Raw genomic sequence first — 20,241 nt, forward strand, 5'->3', positions numbered from 1 at the left:
GACCCTGGGTCTGCACCGCGCCCCCAACCCGGCCTCATGGCCTGCAGTCGCCACGCTCCAGCCTCCCTGGCCTGGCCCCTGTCCGAATTTCCCCCGGCTTCTGGCCCTGCTCATTTCTCCGCAGGGAGCTCTCACCCCAGATCTTCACCCAGCTGCTCTCTTTCATTACTCAGCTTGGCTCAGCTGCCACCTCCGAGGCAGGCCTTCCTGACCTCAGCAGTCACTCTCCTCCACACCACCCTGCCTGCTTCCCCGTACAGATCCCTATCTGACATCATCTTGTCAGAGCCACTGTTTACTTGTTTGTGTAAGGAACCAGCTGTGACTGAGTAACACTCACTGTGGTGCCCCGAGGACCGGGCCCATGGCAGCTACGCAGTTTTAGAGGAAAACTGGGACTTGGCACCACTTAAAGTGATTTAGGTGGGTTTAGTGTTTGCCATGGAAACCAGATTCGGAAAAACGGGAAGACGGAAAGGTTTTCTCTCCCCAATCAGAGGGCATGCTCACTGAGCCAGAGTGTCATATATCCGTCACCCCTGTGGCGCTTCCCATGAACATCTGTTCCACACGTTAACTGCTCTCAGCAACGGGGGCTGCACTTTACTTAAGCCCAAGCTGCTGGTCACGAAGTTCATGTATTTCAAGCTCAATCAGGTCAACATAGGGAGACTTGATTTTAGCCCTGACTGACGAGATGTGGTCCCAGACTTGAAAGCTCTGAGTCCCAGGTCTCATGAACCTGCAGGAGACACTCAAAACGCAGAAGGGAGAAAGGAAACCAAAACAGACGCCGCAGCCTCCCCCTTGTTACAGTGAGGGGCAGCCCTCTCATGTTCTACCAACTACCAGACCCTTCTCCACACATCCCCCACATCCAGGCCAGCAGAGGTTGGGCCTGACCCCTTACCTCTGTCTCCCTCCACCTCTACCCTCAGTCCAGGCCACCACTCTGTCCTGGAAGGCTGTCACAGCTCTCTGGTCTCCCTGATTCTACCCTGGCTGCCCTTGTGTCTTTTCTCCACCCAGCAGCCAACATAACCCTTTCAAATCGAAGTCAAAGTATGTCACTCCTCTGCTCAAAGTCATCCAGCAGCTGCCAGCCCACGGTCACAGCCAAGTGCTCCTGGGACCTATACTAGCCCCACACGTCTGCTCCCACTGCCTCTCTGCCTCTGTCTCCCAACACCCTGCCCCTCCCTCCCTTAGCCCCAGTCCCATGGCCCTCCCCACTGGTCCCAAGCACAGGCACACTCCCACCTCAGGGCCCTGGAACTTGCCCTTTCCTCTGCAAATAGCCACCACTGCGCTGCTCCCTCCTCTCCTCCAGGTCTTTGCTTGAATGCCACCTTTTTGGTCCAGCACTCTCTGATCTCTCCATTTAAAACTGCCCTGTGACCTCCCACACATGCTCTCCCTTAACCCTGCTTTGTGGTCCTTCATGGTTCTTAGCACTACCTGACATTATGGCCAATGTTCTCAACTGCACAAGGGCTTGCCGTCTGTCTCGTGTGTGACTGTAACCCCAGTGCTTACTTAGCACGGAGCCCAGCACAGGGCAGGCCTGCCGCAAATATTTGTTAAGCAAATAGCTGACTGAAAATGTGTTACTGCCCATTCTGAAGTTTAGGACAGGTGCTCTGTCAGAGGAGGGCAGACAATGGAAGTAGAAGCAAGTGGCACCTGCAGAAAGGGGAGTGGGAGAGCATGGAGGTGTCCAAAGACTGGCTCTTTCAGGAATCCCAAGGAGGCAGGCCACCGACACACAGGGTGGGAAGGAAAGGTCCCCCATCTTACCGACTTCTCCCATCACCCGTAAGCCCTCCTGATAGTTGGGGCCACCTCTTCGGACAAAGATTGTGACCTCGTGCTCCTTCAGGGGGCCCTGGTAATCTCGAATCGCTCTCACAATGCCCTGGAAGCACAGAGGGGCGACAGACATGTGACTAAAAATAAGGCAGCCATAAATCAATTATTTATATCCATGATAAATGTACCAGGGGCTGCTCCTCCTGAGGTGCCCACAGCAGCCACGAACTTTACAAGTGTGGACTGGACTATGCACTAGCAACCCAAATCCCTAGGACAGGCAATCGTGTGTGATGTTGCTGAGGTGAGAATCTGGAGTAGCCGAGAGTAAAAACCCTCCGTGTGGGACTGTTGGTCTCTCCCTTGTCCCCTCTACAGTCATTCTCTTACCTCTTCTTGCAACTTGGGGGGAAATCTATGCTGGGGTCCTAGGCAAGAGTTCTCAAAGGTATCAGGACACAGTCTACTTAAATGTCAAAGTCCTAGAAGAGCTTCTTCCAACGATTTAGGGGACTAGACCTTGCAATGGGGTCAACTTTAGAAACGTGGGAGAATGAAGGTACGGGTGTGTGCCAGTTTTCTCCCCCAAAACAGACGGCTAGTTTACTGGGTCAGCAGTCCAATTTGTCACCCAAGGCATTTCACCCAAAGCTTTACACCCAGCTCCTGCTCTAGACCTAACCGCCCTTATCACCAGTGCTGCCTTTATTCTAGGGTTGCTCAGAAATTAAAACAAATATCGAGACTGACCTGTCTCAGGTTTGTCTGGTTTCTTTTGTTTTTGTTTTTTTTTTGTGTGAGGAAGATCGGCCCTGAGCTAACATCTGCCAATCCTTCTCTTTTTGCTGAGGAAGACTGGCCGTGGGCTAACATCCATGCCCATCTTCCTCCACTTTATATGGGACGCCGCCACAGCATGGCTTGCCAAGTGGTACGTCAGTGCACGCCTGGGGATCCGAAACAGCAAACCCCGGGCCGCCACAGCGGAGCACGCGCACTTAACCGCTTGTGCCACGGGGCCGGCCCCGATTTGTCTGTTGAATCAGGTCCAATTAGGGACACCTTGTTTTAGGCAGGACTGATGAGGCCTGGTCCCCCACTTCTGGAGAGCTCAGACTTCCAAGGCTGACATTTATTTTATTCATTATTCTCAAAACTTATATGGAACGACCAGATGGAGCACATTGTTCTGAATAGCTTCAATGAGCACCCGACTGTGGAATAATAAATGGTCCCCTGAGGTGGCTGCCTTTGAGACATGTCAGCTCTGTCATCCTTCTTGATCCCTGACCTGTGCACCGGGACCCAAGCGGACGGGCACCTGGCTGGATGAGTAGAAGGCCCAGATCATCAAAACACTTTCCTCATTCCTCATTCTAGAGAAGGGGCTGATGACTGAGAGACAAAGACTAGGAGTTGTGGAGAACCCAGCAAGTCTCACAATGGAGTGTTGAGAATGAAGATCAACTGAGCCAGTTCTTCAAGAAGTGGTCCTGAAAGGGAGGAAGGCAGAAACTCCCCTTCTCCTCACTTCAGATGGGAGAGTGATGGCCCAGCAAGTGTCAGCTACTTGCCCAGAGACACACAGCTTCTGATCCAGCTCTGTTTCAGTGTCTTCTGCATCCCCACCAGAGGACCCTGGGGCAAGAGCCTCTACTCAGACTGGGAAACTCACTTCTGTCTCAAACTTTGCTTGTGGGAACCTCCTTTCTGCTTGCCCCAAACCCACGTTCCCCAGAAACCACAAAGTCCATTGCAGCTGGTTACCTTGAATGTGGCAGCCACATTGGTGAAGTTTGCGATGCTGCCTCCAATGATGAGGATCTTGCCTGCGTTTGGAGTAAGACAGAAGTCAAAAAAGGGTTAGAAATGTAGACTTGAGCATCCTGCCAGAAACCCAACTGGGAGAGTTCTCCCTCCTCTGAGCAAGGGTTCCCCAACTGTTAGGAGGTATCAGTGCACAGGCAGGGGGAGCAGGTTGGTCTCTCCTGATGTCTGCCAGCCTTATCAACTCAACTGCCAGCCTTATCAACTCAACTCTCCATGACCTATGCCACCAAGCAGGTGGTTAATCCAAACCCACAGACTCCTCATCAATCCTATTGGCATCCCATCCTGGTCGTGGATATCCCTGATGGGAATCTCTCTCTAACCAGCTTAAAGGAAGGGGATCTGGTGTGTGTAGCCCCCAAACACTGGACAGGGGGTAAAGGGAGGCTGGCCTCACACAGCCCAGGTAATGAATGTCTCAGTGGGCCATGAAGAACTGAGTTTACAGCAGTCAGAGTAAGAGCGTGCTGCTGCTGCCTCCCTCAGGCCTGCTCATAGGACGTCATGTACATATCACCTCCTTGCCTCTCAGAGGCCCCCATCTGATAGATGCTGTCACTGCCCATTGTGCAGTCGGGGAAACTGAGGTCCAGAAGTTAAATGACTAGCCCCAGGTTGCAAAGGACCAGGACCATGACCTCAGTGCTTCCTAGCCCAAAGCTGTTCCCACTGCAGCCCACTGGGCCATCCTGGGGAAGAAGCACGTGTGTGTCTCACCATCTGGGTGCTTCTCACGGGTCATGAGGGACAGGATCGTCTTGGCATAGTCATAGGTCTGCTGCTCGCTGGGGGCACCCGAGTACTCCCCATAGTTGGCCAGCTCATTGACACCCCCTAGGTCGCAGATGGTATCACTGCCAGGGAGACACAGAAGTCAGTGCTGGCTCTGACTCAGACAGCAGAGGGTGGCAGGCAGCCTGGTGCCTGGGAGGACACGCAGATGCCCCGGAAGCCCTGAAGTCAGGCTGTAGAACTGACCTCTCACCTCCCACCCTCGAGCCCCACGCCAGTCACACCTGAAGGTTAACTGTGCTGCATCAGACACCCCCGGGCAGTGCACTCTGCCTGCCCTGGGCCAGGCTGGGGCCCCGGATCGGCAATGGTAGGGAAAACAAACAAGGACCATCTCCCGACACAAAGGAAAAAGTGCACACTCCAGGAGTCCCTGCCAGGCTGCCAAAAAGAGAAGGAAAACTGTGCTGCAGCCAGAGGAAAGAGCCCAGCCAAGCAAGGGAGGGAACGTGGCAGATCACAGGTCCAGAAACGAGCAGACGTCTACTGTGCTTCAAGTGAAAAACCACCAATTACTGCAGAGGGTGTAGAATATGACCCCAGTATTTCTACAAAGTGTAAAAGTATGAAGACTTATACAGGCACTAAAAACACCTGGAAGGACACACAGCAACATGGTCACCATGGTGACCTGGTGGGGGGGGGTGGGGAACGAGTCAGGCAATGTTGACTTTCTGGCTCATTTTCTGTACTTGCTGTACCTTTGCATGAAGCACATATCACTAATTATAAGAACTAAAACTAGTAACAATAACTTCATCATGAAGCAAACAAGAAGGTGCAGGCCCTCAGTGGAGCCCCTCGAACCCCTCTGGGATGCCCCACGAGTTCCTGCTCTGCACCAAAGTGAGAAACTAGAGACCCCCAGAAATGAAGCAACTTGATCCAGGTCACACACATGTGGACCCTGGGTGGACCCGGCTGACACCCCTTCAGCAGCCCCCTCAGTCACCTGTATACGACAGAGGCGCCACCTCCAGCCACCATGGTCCAAATCCTCCCCTTGGGGTTCAGCAAGGTCAGCTTCAGGCTCGCCCCACTTTTGGCATCCAAGTCTGCAATGTAAGCTTCCTAGGGACCAGACAGCAACAGGTGGGCCCTGGGGACACCCCGTTCACCAGGTCCCAGATCCCAGGACCCTCCCCTCCCCTTTCCCTGGAGACACATGAAGAGGTCATCAATTCCCTTAATAGGGTCAGGGAGAAAGAGCTGTGCAGGGCTCTGCATGCCTGGAACAAAACATGATGGTGTCTTCAAGTACCAAAACCACCCACGGCGAGTCATGGCTTGGGGACAAACTTTCCAACTTCTTTCTCTCCGACTTCAAGTCCATGGCCCTCTGCCCAAGTCCTGAGCCTCACTGTATCACTCTGCTTCTACCAGGGCCCCCACTCCCAGCATCGGCCTGCTTAGCTCATCACCTGCCCCTCTCCCCTCTCCAGACACCACCCCTTCTCCAGCCCCGCCCAGCCTAGCCTCTTCCCTTGACCTGGGTTACATCACCCAGGCCTGATTTCGCTGTGAGGACCTCTCAGAGGATGGGGTGGGAAGGAGCAATTAAAATTCTCAGCAAGTGGCAGAGACAACTACCTTCCCAACAGGATCAGGGTAGGCCACTTGGAATTATCGAGAAGCAACAAATCAAGTTAAAAGCCCAGGGAGGTTGATTGAGGGAGAAGTCTAAAAGGATTTCTGGCTGGGATTCAGAGGCTTGGCTGACTCCCACCCCACCCCCTTTGGGGTTTTAAGAAAATTAAATGGTTCTTGGCCTTCCTTTCCCTGCCAAATATACAGCCCACAAGGGGGGCCAAAGGCTCGTCTGAGATTAATCACCCTCCCCTATCACCCTCCCTCTCCTCCCCAAACCAGTCTTACCTCTGGATAAGCCTCCCTCCCGAAGGGGGGAGGGAACTCTATATCGCCCCACTTCACTTTGCAGATGTAGTCGGCAGTGGCATCCACCTTGGCTGCCAAGTCAAGGACATAGACGCCATCTTTGGTTACGACTGTGAGAAAAGCAGAGGCAATCAGACACCAGCCCAAGGCAGAGGCGACCAACAACCTCCAAACCCCCCCAGACTTCCCCCCACACTGCTCCCATGGGGTCCCACACAGGCCTAATAATTCCCTAGCTCATCAAGAAACCAGAATGGCCCTTATAGAGACACAGCTTCCCCCCTCTTAAAGGAAAAACAAATCCTGTAAGACTAATTACCCTTCCCTGACCTAAGGGAAGTCTGTTTTAAAAAGTTGCCATAGCAATTTTTAAACATTTTTATAAAATGCTATACTCCAAGCCTTAAATATCTAACCATTCACCCATCCAGGGCCCTGCCATCAAAAAAAAAGTGTTTAAGGTACAGACTGCTATGAAGACCCTCGATAGGTATGCACCTTTGGGTTTCCTAGGGTCCGCCTAGGGGAAGCCTCATTGTCGGGGGAGTGGGAAGCCATGGGTGCACTGGGCCCCCAGTCAGCAGGGTTCACTTACTGCTGCTTCACTGGATAGCCATCTTCCCTTTTCCCCAGAGCCCTTTAGCTAATTAAGTTAGCATAGAACCATCTGGTCCATTAGAGGGGCTGCAGCCCCAGCTGGAATCTGGAATCAGGACTTTGCCCTGAGAAGCCCTGGCCAGAGCCAGCTTACGCCACCTGCCTGCTTCACAGCATGACACAAGAGGCTTGGACCAAGGTCTTCCCAGCCTTGGGGGTCAATGATTGACCAGCTCCCGGAGGGGGAGTGGCTGGGGGGCCTCCGAGGGCACAGAGAGGAAAGAAGGGCCTGAAGGGTCAGGCCAGTGCAGAGGCAGCCCCGCTCCTGGTAGAACAGCCTAACCCACTGGCAGGAACAGCCACAGAGTACACAGTCAGATCAAAACCAGGAACTCCCCTCACTGAACCAATTAAGACCAAAAAAGAAGCTGGAGTTGGTTAAAAAGAGGAATAATCACTGTCTTCTGAGAACTCAGAAACAGGAGCCTGCACTCAATGAGCTTGGAGAGCTCCCTGCACACCATTCTACAAGTGGGGGTCTGGTCCCCCAAAAGTGAAGGCCAAGGTTACGATAAGCACTGGGACCCTGCTATAACTGACCCTTGCCCCATCCCACGCCAGCAGAGCCAGTTACCAAGGGGGTTGATCTCGAGGTAGGTGAAGTACAGATCCTCATAGAAATTGAAGAGGCCGGAGATAAAGCTGGCTAGAATGCTAAAGGGGGAGGGAGAGAAGGACAGTCCATCAGGGAGCAGCAATCTCTCTGCCACTGACAGCTCCACTTCCTGACATCCTGACACCCCGCCAACCCCTCGTTTTCTCCTGCAAACCCTGCTCCCTGGACACGGCTCTTCAGCCACCGGGGTGGCAAGGAGCTGTCAGGCATGTAGCCAGAGGAGGAGGTGCCAGACAGACAGGGCGAGGAGGTGAGGGACGCTGACGGCATATTTCAGTCAGAGCCAGCCTCCCCTCCGACCCCAGCTCCCCTCCTTGGGACAGGGAGGGCTGTGCCTACCGCCTACTCCCCACCTCCACCCTCTGCTTTCCCTGCTCTGTGCCCAGAGACTGTCAGCCTTCCCTGTCCCCCCACTGCCACCTCCCTACCATCCCTCTCACTCAACTCTTTCTTGTCTTCAGGGGCGTGAACCAACAGGTGTTTCTTGATGTCCTCAGGACTCAGCTTCTCGTCCACGCCGACGAGCAGTTTCTGGGCTTTGGCGTCCACATCACCCACATCCATGCCCCCCTCATGGTGGAACAGGACGTAGTCCCCTTCTCGGGTAGCATAGATGCAGACGTAGAACTCCTCGGCCTTACAGAGGAAGAGAGCACCACATATGTGAGGGGCACTGAACTGGGGATGAGGAGCCCAATTCTTGTGGTCTCATTTCTAAAACCCAGGTCTCCCCAGGTCTCACCAGGGGAGACCTATTCACCATCCTCCCCTCAGGGACTAGAGGAGAAAAGAAGCCACTGCCTTGCCGGGTGACAGTCCAGGCTGAGCCAGCATGACCTGATCTGGGGGAGGGGGTCCTGCCTTCAAGTCTTTCTCATCCCAGCACTGGGAAGTCCCCTCTGTTACCACCCCAGATTCCTCCCTGCTGCAAACTAAGCCCTTTTCTTCATCTCTGGACTCCCTGCTCCATAGCACCCTGAGACCCTCAGCACAACGTCAGAGACTCTGGTCCCTTGACTTTTCTCCAGCAGCTTGATTTCTCCTCTCATCATTTTGGGGTCGACAAACACAAAGTTCCAGGAGGGAGAAAATCCAGCTTGGAGCCACCTCACACATACCTGACTGTGGGGGACAAAGGGTTCGATCAGAAAGTTCTTGAGGAAGCCTCTGGCCTTGCCAACCTATGGAGATTAAGGAAGATAAAGCTTAGACAGACAGCGCATCTTGCCCCCCAGGGCAGGAGGGATCGCCCTCTGCTCCTTCTACCTCAAGCTCCTATCAAAGGTGGGACCCAAGCACTACCACAACACTCAGCAGAGATTGTTCCAGAAACCAAGGCAATGAGGTCACAGACGCCTAAGCTAAAGAAGTCCTCATGAGAGCCCCTCTTCCATCTGCTCGCCCTTGTGCCAGCCACACTTCGACATGTACTGATCTTGCACATTCTTGTTCTGCCTCCTCTGGAGGATGATAAATGAACTGCCACATCGCCCCAACCCCAAAAGCAGAGATCAGGAATCATCTCCCTCCCTGCCGCCGCACAACTTAAAAAGCTCAGACAAATCAAGCCTATCTATCCCACAGCTCAGGCAGGGAGAGCCAGCCCAAGGACACGAGTCCAGGCATGGGGGACTGGGGGCAGGGCTGAGAGCTCGACGGGGAAAACTTTTCCGCACAGACTTTTCTGGCTGAGGACAACAGGCCTGCAGAGCTAATCAGTTTGATTGGGTCCCTGGTGGCAGCCGAGGTGAAATAGCCCTCATCCCACCGTGTCCCGAAGCCCCCGCCCGCCTGTGCGTCATTGCTGAGTCAGGGACCAGACAGTGATCCATCAGAGGTAATGAGCCGCTCCTGCCAGGGCCGACACTGCTGCCAGCTCAGATGTCCCTGACATCCCCCTCCCAAGAGCCAGCTGAGGAAAAGGGAGCATGAGGACCTCTGGGGACACTGCTCCATCCCCAACCCTGCCGTCCTCTCCCCAAAGGCCTGGAAGCATGAATGTCAAGATCCCTACACCCCCAGGCCCATGGACAACTTCAAGGATCCCTCTTTATCCATGAGAGCCACAAGCTGGGAAATTAACACGAAGAGCTGATTTGAGGAAGCTCAACAAGAGAGGGAGACGGCTCCATCGCCATCTTCATCCTACTTCCGGGGCAGCCAAGGAAGAGAACACTTCACCTCTAGTCCATGGTCACCCCAGAGGGACACAGCCAGGTGTGGATGGCACATCCTCCCCAGTCTAAGCCAAGCCTCAGCCCACTCCCTCCCTTCAGTCTCCAGCTCCCTTTGGGAGTGAGAAGAAAAGGAAAGGCAATTTATTTCTGAGTATCTCTTAGCCTTCCTAAACCATATTGCACTTTAGCTCTCTCATCTACAGTGTTGAAATTAATCATCTAGCCAGGAGAAGCCAAGAAGTGAATTTATTCCTCAGTAGTATTAACAGTCTCATCCTAGGTTCTTGGCCCAATAACATTTCTGCCTAAATGATTCTGCATCTCTCTTCTTCAACTTTTTTTACCCACCCTCTTAGGTATGCATGTCATGACAAGCTACCATACACTTTCTGGAAACTGAAAAGAAAGGAGTTCCCAGAATGGGCCTCAGAGTCCCATCTCCACGATTGTCGTTAAAGAAACAGACCACTGCCCCCTGGCTTTCAAATTGTATTGGGGTTCCTTTGGCAGCACATCTTGCCATTTCCTGATGGGGGAGCTGGGAATGAGCACCACGACCGGTCCTGCTTTCTAAGTCAGCTCTGCAGGACTCCCACCTCTCGCAGTCTGCAATCTGACCAGTTGCGGGGGTGATTCACAGGGTAGCTGAGCTGGAGGCAACCATGTTTGCTTCTGTTACCACAGCACATCCACCCGGACCCTCTACCCACACTTACTGTGGCCTCCTGTCCCAGCCGAGGCTTCAGCCAGGACTTGACCCCATCCAGAGTAAGGTTGACCCCAACTAGGCCCAGCTTTCCACGCCGTTTGATCAGCTGGTCTGGCTTGACCACCAAGCTCTGGAAGAAGAGGAGTTTGTATTTAGAGCAAGGAAAGAGAGGGCAGAGTTAAAAGGTGATAGTTTGGGGACCCAAAACACAGGAGAGCCTGGGTGGCTTCCCATACACTCCATTCCCAAAGCTGATCCCACCCATCCTTCAGGGTCAACTCCTAGAAGCTTCTTCACCTGTCCCAGACTACATCTTTTGACAACCAGAAATCTAGAGCCATCCGTGCCCAGGATGGGGCCTGGCACAAAGTAGGTGCTCACCAAATACCTGCTGAATGAATAAGTGATCCCCTACAATCCCTATGTGGGATCTTAGATTCGTTAAACTGTAAACTCCTCAGAACATGGACCAGCGCCTGAGTTCCAAGAGGAAAAACAGAGACAGAAGCTTGGGGTGACAAAGGACCTTAGAGGTCATCTGGTCAACCCCATCTGTGTTTGAACCCTGTCTACAAATCCAAGCAGCCCCTAGCCACTGTTCACACACCTCCAGCACTAGGAAATTCACTATCTCTGGAGGCAGCTTCCTTTGTGGTTGGGTTGCCTCACAGTGGGCAGAAATTTGCATCTCTGAAACCCCTACCATTGGTCCTAGGCCTGCTCTCTGGGATCTGCCAAAGATGTCTAAGCTTCCCAAGCCTTCCCAACAATGGCCCTGAAGGGATCCAAAGAGAGAAGCCTCTAATCTAGGCTGGCCTCTACAGGGCCATCAGTCATTCTACACAAAGTACAATGTCACACTTCCTCATGGCCCATTCCTGATATGCTCTACTTTGGAGGGAGGAGGGGGCACATACCCACTTTTTACTGAGCATCTACCAAGCGCCAGGCAGTACACTGAATGCTTTCCAGACATTCTTGCTAATCTTTACAGCTCATAGGGTGAGTGTTATGCTCATCTGACAGCTGGGGAATGTAAAACTCAGAGAGGTGAAATGGCTTGCCACAGGTGACATGCTTAATAGACAGAGCATTGGACTCCATTTTGTCCCTTCCATGCTCTGCCTACCATGCCAGCGTGCCTCAAAATGCGGAGCCCAGAGCTGGACACAAAACCCTGCCCAGCCCATGCCCACTGCCCATTGACGCAGGCAGTCTGCCATCACATGCCCCGCTCGGACATCTCCAACAGACCGACCCTTTCTCTCCTCGGACTCTGGGCCTGGAAGAAGGGCTCAGGATGGGGGCGGGCTCACCTGGCTGAGCAGCCAGGGGTGGTCCTGCAGCAGGTGGGCCCAGTCTGTGTCAGGGGTGACCCGGGCATACTTGAAGCGGTTCTGGATGGCCGACGTGGTGCAAATGTACTTGTAAAGGAGCTCTTTGCCCGTCTGCTCTGAAATCGCCTTGGCTGACATGGCTGCAGAGGGACCTGCTCTACCTGTCGGGGTAAGAGGAGCTGGTCAGAAGAGGCAGGGAAATGGAGACCTACACCTAGCTGCCCCCAGACAGTAAAACAGATCTCAGCCCTTCTCAAGAGGGAGAAGAAGAGCTGCCCCAGCAGGAAGGATGGAAGGGAGATCTCAAACAGCACTTTTGACAGCAGAGAAGGAGGATCAAGAAATGATGGGGGAGGGAAGATGGAGAAAAACAAAGGTGGCATTTCTCCTGGGACTCCGGGCCTCAACCCTGTCTCTACTCTCTCTAGGCAAACCAGATCACCCATAGCCACATTCGTCCTGGAGCCAAAGGCAGCTGGATGGGGAGACCAGAAATCCTAGTGATGTGACCCAAACCTGAGTGCCGTCCCACCCGAGGAGGGCACACAGACACTGAAACACACCCTTTGGTTCTATGACTGGAGGGGAGCACAGCTGGAATGGTGCAAAGCCGGCCTTACCCCCACCACAGGTTTCATCTACCCCATCCAGACTCACCCCATTTCACACACTTATAAACCACCAGGCAGAGGGCCAGGCCAGCAAGTTTTCTTAGCCTCAGGCAGGATCGAGCCCCCAGGAGCAAAGATGAAGAGTCATCTCAAAGCTCATTTCTCCCAGGACACTAGACTCTCACCCCTGAGTTCAGAGCAGACACGGGGCGGGGGAACTGTGACCTTCAGTGGGTCAGACCACCCGCCCCACTGAGTCACTTGGCTGCTAATTCAGAGCAAAACACAGGCCTCTCTGGGGACCACTCTGTAGTGGTCACTTTTTTTTTTTTTTTTTTTTTTGTGAGGAGATCAGCCCTGTGCTAACATCCACCAATCCTCCTCTTTTTTTGCTGAGGAAGACGGCCCTGGGCTAACATCTGTGCCCATCTTCCTCCACTTTATATGGGACGCCGCCACAGCATGGCCTGCCAAGCAGTGCGTCGGTGCGCGCCCGGGATCCGAACCAGCGAACCCCGGGCCGCCGCAGCGGAGCGCGCGCACTCAACCGCTTGCGCCACCAGGCCGGCCCCTGTAGTGGTCACTTTCAACTGAGCCAGAGCTGAGGGAGGAGGCAGCAAGCATTCTCAGTCACATGTATACAGAAATTTACCTTATGGGAGCGCTGTGAGGTATGTCGAGATTCAGAACCCTATTTCTTAGATGAGAAATAAAAGCTGGGAGGGGTTAAGATAACTTGCCCAAGAAGCCTAACTAATTAGCAGGGGACCAAAGACTTGAATCCAAACCTTCTTACTCCTAGTCTCCAGAAAACTGCACACCTCAGCCCGAGAGAAAAGACCATTTCTCCAAGAACAAGGCCATGCCCCCCTTCACCTTACAGAAGAGTCTGTGATGACAATTTCTTCATCTTCCCTCCCCACTGCTTTGTCCTGACACACCCTTCTCTGACAGGTAGTGACAGGAGAGCTGGGGAGAGGAATGGGGGAGGGGGAGGAAACCAAGTCATTCATGCCAAGAGCTTGGCCAGATCAGGAAAAGTCACTCTTGTGTCTCCCACAAAGAACTGAAGTTGTTTAATTTGCTGGGGGAGGAAAGTCAAATAAAGGAGGGTGGAGTTAGGGAGCTGGCTAGTTTATACACACAGGAAGGCTGGTCTCCATCCCCAGCTTAGGAAAGGCCAATACTCCAGAGGCCACTCTGCATCTCCCTCTCAGTTGGCCAGACTGGGGCTCAGGTTCTAATCCTGGCTTGGCTGGCTCCCTCAGCCTCCCAGCTAGCCTCCAGCTGGGCACAATGGGCACATTCAGTCTGGTGTCTGGCCCAAAGTGAAGTAGCTGGGAAGGGGCTCAAAGGAGATGTTGCCTTTTCTGGCCTTCCCCTGGGATGACTTCTAGCTCCTTCCCAACATGAGTCTCCAAAGGAGATGCCTCCACTGGCCCCACTGGCCCCAAAGTCCTCCAGCCTCTCACCCACTCCAGCTCCATTTCCCAACCTTCTTGACTCAGACCAGAAAAACTGGTCCTGAAATCAGATGGGTACACCTGCCCCAACCCCTCTCCCAAAGAGAGTGTAGCCCAAGGCAGATCAAGCAGAGAAAGGAGCAGGCAGCTTCTGACCACTCTCAGCAGTTCAGACACATCAGGCACAAGTGATCACAAACTCCAGGAGGAAGGAAGCCCCTCAGCTAAGCCTCTCCAGCAGAGAGAAGTCTGATAGACACTCCCAGAACAAAAAACTCCTAAACCTGGCACCTCCCAAAACAAAGACCCAACTTTGGAAATGACAAGGGTGAGAAAAGGGACCTTCTGCAGCGGAAAAAAATCACAATTTTCTTGAGCCCCAGATGAAATCTCAGACCCAAGAGCTCATCTCCATAAGGTCCTCGGAAGAAGGATGGGAGAGAAGACACAACAGGGAGATGATACAGGACAGAAAAGATTTGCCAGTTTACCAAAACGACATATTTGCCACTAGAGCACTTTGGCTTAGAAGGGGAGGCCCTTATACGACAGAATAAAGGAATCTGGCCTCTGCCTATTCACCAATGCAGGGTAAGGAGGCTCATAAACACAGGGAGGGGACTTGGTGGAGACAAATCATAAGTTTAATTATTCAGTGGGGTTCTGAAGTCTCTCTAGGGCAGTGGCTCTTAACTTATTTGAGGTCTCAGACTCTTTTGAGCATCTGAAGAAAAGCCCAGAAAAATGTACACATACTCAACTGTGCATATCATTTCAAGGTGCTGACCTGTGACTCTGATCTGATGGTCCACAAACCACCAGTTAAGAATATTTGCTCTAGTGAGAAAGGGGCTTAAAGTGTACACCAATCTGGGTTTGGGGAGCTCCCTCTAAAGTCTTTGGCTGCCTCCCTAGGAACTGAATGTACTGTCAAACTGGTGACAGATGGTTTCAGGGCACAGCTAAGACCCCTGGGGTCCACTTTGGGGCCCCAGGAACTGTTACCTAGTAACAGATAAACGTGTAAACCATTTGGGGGACATCATGCCAAGGAACCTGAAAACACACACATACACTCCAAGGGAGGGATCTTATGAGCTGAATGGGGTCTTTTTTACAGACAGGGTAAGTGACCCAGGATTGAGTTCATCCACAGCAGCCACCGAGGGCAGAAGGAGCCCACAGGGAAGGCTGAATAAAAGGAGCCTGTTCCCCAGGAACGTACCCCTGGGACACAGCCAGTGGACAGGAATCACTGGGGATGTTACTTAGGGTCTGTCTCTGGGAAGGACAAAAAGCACTCATTTTAAGGTTAGTATCCGTAGGACTGAGGTTTTTTGAGAGGACAGGCAATCCATGGAGTAAGGAGAAAGGCAGAATTCTGTGAGCGTCCCCCACTGCAGCAAGCATAGTGTCAGATTGGGGGCGGAGACAGCAACTGCCCAGTGTCTGAGGGGTCTTCCCATCACCGGCCCCAAAGCTGTTTAAGAAGCTAAGAGGTGAAAATTACCCTTCTGGGCAGCTGGGGTCTACCAGCTGTCCCTCACCCAACATTTCAGAAGGAACTGAGCTGGCTGAAACAGAGAGCAAAGTTAAAGGGTGACGAGAGGAAGGAGCTGACCGACTGCAGTGTGTTATGTACTGCCACCAACCATCCTCTCCAAAATCCTCTTCCCAGGCAAACTGCCAGGGACCACCTAATGGCAGAACTCCTTGGTACCGCAAGGCATCGGCCAAGTGGAGAGGGCAGCAGGCGCTGGGACTGGCCCTCTGTCAGGCCCGACAGGAGGGCGGCGGCAGCATCCTCAGGCTCCTTGAGGACCTTGCTTAGCCAGGCTCAGCGGCAGCGGCAGGGGTAGGGAGGGAGACGGGCAGCCCGGCCATCTGTCGCCTAAAGGCTGGCCCCGACGGCACCTCCAAAGCGAGGAAGGTCCTTCTTGCGCCGCCGTTCCATGGCCAGGTCTTCGCGGCGAGGCCAGGCCTCAGGTACCCTGGGACAGCCCGGCCCGCGTGGCCCGCACGACTAGCTCCCTCCACTTCCGCGGGGCTCAGTCGACTCCCCCACAGAGCTAAGAGGAAGGGCTTGAACCTGGCTGGAGAGGCGAGTTTGGCCACTGCTCTACTTCCCGGCCCCGGTATCCGGTGGGGGACCCAGATGGGGCAAGAAATGGCCCGATGACTGGTCCCAGGTAGGGGTGAGGGGCGCCAGGATGGGGCAAATACAATTCAGCGGAGAGAAAAGCAAGACACGGCGGCAAGCCCTGTGCAAACTCCCAGGAACTGGGATGGGAGGGGGGGAGGGGGGAGTCGACACGCGGCCACCGGCCGAGGTCCCGGGCGAAGGCTAACCTAAAGCTAAGACCCCCCCCCCAAAACTTCCAAGCCGGTGCAGGGAGGGGGCGTGAGCAACAAGCCCGCGTCCGGGGAGATGGTTCCGGGTTGGGGGGGAGGCAGGAAGCTCCTGGGTGGGGGCCCTCCCGCGAAAGCAGCCACCCGCCACTTACCACTCTGAGAAAGTCTGTACGCGGCGCTCCCTCCACAGTACCTGACTCACCGCCCACTACCGGAGCGCTCCAGCCTCTCGAAGCCTCCCGGGATCCCGCTTTTGTCTGGGCCCCGGGGGTCTACTCCCCGCCCCCATCGGCACACGGCGCGAGCCGCCCCGCGATTGGTCACACGCGTTCCCTAGCCTGAGCGCCAGCGCTCCTCCCAATTCGCTGCTCGGTACAGCCCCGCCCCCGGGGGGCGGAACCCAGGGGCTGCTGGGATTTGTAGTCCAACTAGCGCGTCCGTCCTAGACCGCGGGCGGGCACCGCCTCTCCCGAGCCAGCAAGGCCGGGGCCGGGTTCGGGGCGGGGCCTCCGGTGGGGAGATGGGCTGGGCTACGCCGGGAGGAGAACGTTCGAGGCTGGGGGCCGTGGCCTGATTTGTTAGAGGCTGGATGGCCCGCCACTCTGATGGGGGTTTTGGGGCGGTGGGGGGTTGGGCGAACAGTGTGTAGCGCTGCTTTGGGGACCTGGAGTCTCCTTCCTCTCTCCCTCTGGGAGAAACTAACGTCCGCATCCTGGCTGCCTGAAATCGGCCACCAGTTGCTTAGACCCGCTTTTTAAGCAGCCGTGGCAGACTGCCTTCCTATTTGCACCTGAACCGTCTCCATTGAGCCGGTGGGGCGAGGCCGAGAAATCAGACCAGACCTCCCAATGTGGGATAGGGAAGGGGAAGGGGTGAGCAGGTGGGGCTAGGAGAGTGCCAGGCACACCTCACACGCCTTCTGGCCCACTCACCTGCTCACCTCAGCACGGAGCTGAGAATTCAATGGGAGATTCTAGCACAGGTCTGGGGCCATCTCTGCCTGTCTTCTGCTCCCGGCGCCCTCCCCACAATCCCACGCTTAGACACTGGAATGAATGAACTGCTGCCTGCCCCCTCTCCGTTACTTGTGAGACATACTATATTTTCCAAACCAAAAACTGGGACACCCGGTCTAATAGGTGCTGGTAAACTTGAGGGGCAGAATATTTGAAATCAGACAGTCATGGAAACCAGGACATACATTTACTGCTTTGACATTCTGGAGCTTCCCCACCTCCACCCCAGTCCTGTAGGTCTGTCTAACTCCAGGAAGGAGAATTATGGTCTGATAGTTCAGGTGAAGAGGTCAGCCCACGGTGCAGAGAATCAGCATGCCTGTGCCCCTGCCAAGCACCAGGGTCATACTCACACTGCAACAATGTTTCAACATTCTCCTGGACAAAAATTTCCCCAAGCCCTCCTCCCCCTAGTCCTGTTGTAGCCAGGAGTGGGGCAGCTAAACTTGCTGCCCATGCCTGAACCAAGTGATCCCTGATGATGTCACTTTCTGGTCCCTTCCCTCACAAGCATCCTTTTGAAATAGCAGCTCCTCACCTCCTCTCTCCTCTCCTAGAGAGTCTTCTACCCCTACACGGATTGAGCTCCATCCCTACCAAGAATATCCCCAAACAGCACAAATCTGGGAGAAGGGTCACCTCTCTGTAGGTAAAGAAAACATGTCCTAGAAGGTACTCCATTTCTGGCCTTGGGGGACAGCAGTTCAGGCTCTTCCTGGGCTAGCAGGAAGACTGCAGTCAGGAGGAATCACTTATGCAGCAATTTCCGGTTAGAAAGACACACTCGTCCAGAAACAGGCATCCGGGAAAATATAAACTATAACAAACTCTTTGACGTCAATTTGGCAATATCAATAAAAATTTAAAATGCACCTGCCCTTTGCCCCATCAATTCCATTTCTAACAATTTATCCTTCAGATATACTTGCATATGTACATGAGGATAAGGATCTTTGTCTGTTTTCTTCGACTGGTGTGTCTCCAGCACTTTGAATCTGGCCTGGTACATAGTAAATGCTCAATAAATATTTGCTGAGTGATTAAGTCCCCCATCTAGGTATTGCTGGGCCCAAGTTTGACTAGTTCTGGGCAGGGGCAACAAGAAAGAAACTGTCCAGGGAGTGAGGGAGGAGAGGCACAGGCCAGAGGGTCCGTGAGCCAGCTAACCATTGAGATGTTTCAGTTTTCTCAGTGGTCCCATTCCAGGCCTGTACCCCAACCCCCAACTCTCCCAGGAAAGACTCTCTCATTACCCCACCGTGACCCTACAGAGGCTCCTCTGCCCTAAAGTAACCAGTCTGGGCCCCATCTTCTCATCTTTCTGTTCTCTGACTTAAAAGCTCTAAACTCTTTTGTTTTTCCTACTTGAACCACCTTCCTCCACTTCTAGACTGGGCTGGAGGACAGGTCCATGTCACCAGACACAGAAGGATATGGGTACCATCTCTGCATCCAGCTTTGGGCGTGCTACCTCAGTTTCAGAAGGCTTAGACTGCCTAATGACTCCCTCCTAGATTATAATCCATTTTAGCTAATATTCATTGAGTGCCTACTATGTGAAAGGCCTGGGTGCTAATGCATACTGCTCACAGCAACCCCTTGAGCAGTTGTGCAGATGAACAACTGACCCTCTGCCACCAGGTCTCCTGTCCTGTCCACTGCAACCTGCTACAGGAGAGAAGTAGGGGAAGAAAATCATATCCAAGGGGTCTACCCCATTTGACTGTGAGCTCCTCAAGATCCAAGAGTGTGCCTTGTTCGTTTTGGCATCCCCAGTACCTAGCATGGGGCCAGGCACATATTAGGCACTCACTGTGTGCACCACTGAATAAACGCTGGAATGAACGTGTGAATGAAAGAAATTATAGAGGCGGGGGGGGGGGGGGAAGAGGGAGGAGACGCAGCCAGGAGGAGGGTCTACCTGAGTGTGCAGTTCTAAACCCACCTCTCTGCTTGTGACGGCCAGAGACAGGGGTTTATGGCAGAGACCCATCACGATCCGCCCTGCGAAGAACCGGAAGGGTTCTCACTCCTGCAACACTTACTTTTTGCCCAAAACTGGCCAGCCTCCAATTGGAGCCAAGGGTCCACATGTCCTGGGGAAGCTCCCCAGAGAGGTGCGGCCACAGCCAGCATCTGTGCTCAAGAAATAGTCTCCAGATAGACCAATCAGCTCTTGGCTGGCCTCTTCCCAGAGTCACCCCGAACTCTACCCTCACTCTCTCTTAAAAACTGCCGCTGCCTCCTCCCCACCACGTATGTTCCTGTGAAAATCCCTCCTCTTTCTGGAAGCCTTCCCCTAGGAAGGCAGTTTACCACTTCCGGTCCTAAGACAGAACCTGCACAGCTCCTCCCCCACACAGATAACTTACCCTTGACTTTTACTTGACATGTTTAACCTTATCTCTGAATGAGTTTGTTATTTTTGCCTCTTGTCCCTCTTTGCCATGTGCTGTGTTTGAGAATTCTCTCAGGGGCAGGCAGAAGCAGAGGTCATGGTGTATAAATAAGAGTTGTCAGGCTCCTTCAGGGCCAAAGTCTCTCCCCTGACACCAATCTTAAGAGTTTAGGACTGTGCCTCACCCTAGGATGTTTGGAGGCCTCATCCCCAGCGTGGATTGTGTTTACCTCTCTCCCTCATAACTTAGATACTGCTTATTCAGGGCTCCTTGATCACAGATTCATAGAACATCAGAACCAAAAGAGACCTCAGAAATCCCCTAATCCAATTCTCTTATTTTACAGAGGAAATGCAGGGGAAACTGAGGCCCAAGAAAATGGTGCTGTGGAAACCAGAAAACAGAGTAGAGGATCAAGAATTCCCAAATGAGAGGGAGAGGGCAAGTAAGTTGCAGTATTAAATAGTGTGGTCAGGGTAAGCCTCATCGCAAAGGACAGATTTGAGCAAATACATGAAGGAGGGGAGAGGGTCAGTTAAGTGGCTGGGAGGGAGCATTTCAGGCCATCTGGGGCTGA

General features: G+C 53.5%; 2 protein-coding genes across 3 annotated transcripts in view; one reads left to right on the forward strand and one right to left on the reverse strand.

Moving 5' to 3' along the window:
* The window catches only part of ACLY (ATP citrate lyase), a 42,368-nt gene extending 25,860 nt beyond the window's left edge, over positions 1-16,508 (reverse strand). For both annotated transcript variants that reach the window (XM_058560970.1, XM_058560969.1), the window contains exons 1-11: positions 16,402-16,508; positions 11,803-11,984; positions 10,494-10,616; positions 8,719-8,781; positions 8,046-8,236; positions 7,559-7,638; positions 6,307-6,437; positions 5,384-5,502; positions 4,357-4,493; positions 3,577-3,638; positions 1,798-1,915 (exon numbers count right to left, since the gene is read on the reverse strand). In XM_058560970.1, coding sequence (XP_058416953.1) covers positions 1,798-1,915; positions 3,577-3,638; positions 4,357-4,493; positions 5,384-5,502; positions 6,307-6,437; positions 7,559-7,638; positions 8,046-8,236; positions 8,719-8,781; positions 10,494-10,616; positions 11,803-11,961 — 1,183 coding nt within the window. In that variant the 5' untranslated portion in view covers positions 11,962-11,984; positions 16,402-16,508. The remainder of the gene's footprint in view (positions 1-1,797; positions 1,916-3,576; positions 3,639-4,356; positions 4,494-5,383; positions 5,503-6,306; positions 6,438-7,558; positions 7,639-8,045; positions 8,237-8,718; positions 8,782-10,493; positions 10,617-11,802; positions 11,985-16,401) is intronic.
* ODAD4 (outer dynein arm docking complex subunit 4) overlaps positions 16,002-20,241 on the forward strand; it is a 31,991-nt gene continuing 27,751 nt past the window's right edge. Inside the window, exon 1 of the mRNA XM_058560975.1 lies at positions 16,002-16,086. Coding sequence (XP_058416958.1) covers positions 16,073-16,086 — 14 coding nt within the window. The 5' untranslated portion in view covers positions 16,002-16,072. The remainder of the gene's footprint in view (positions 16,087-20,241) is intronic.

This window comes from Diceros bicornis, chromosome 18, assembly GCF_020826845.1.
Source record: "Diceros bicornis minor isolate mBicDic1 chromosome 18, mDicBic1.mat.cur, whole genome shotgun sequence".
Taxonomy (NCBI): domain Eukaryota; kingdom Metazoa; phylum Chordata; class Mammalia; order Perissodactyla; family Rhinocerotidae; genus Diceros; species Diceros bicornis.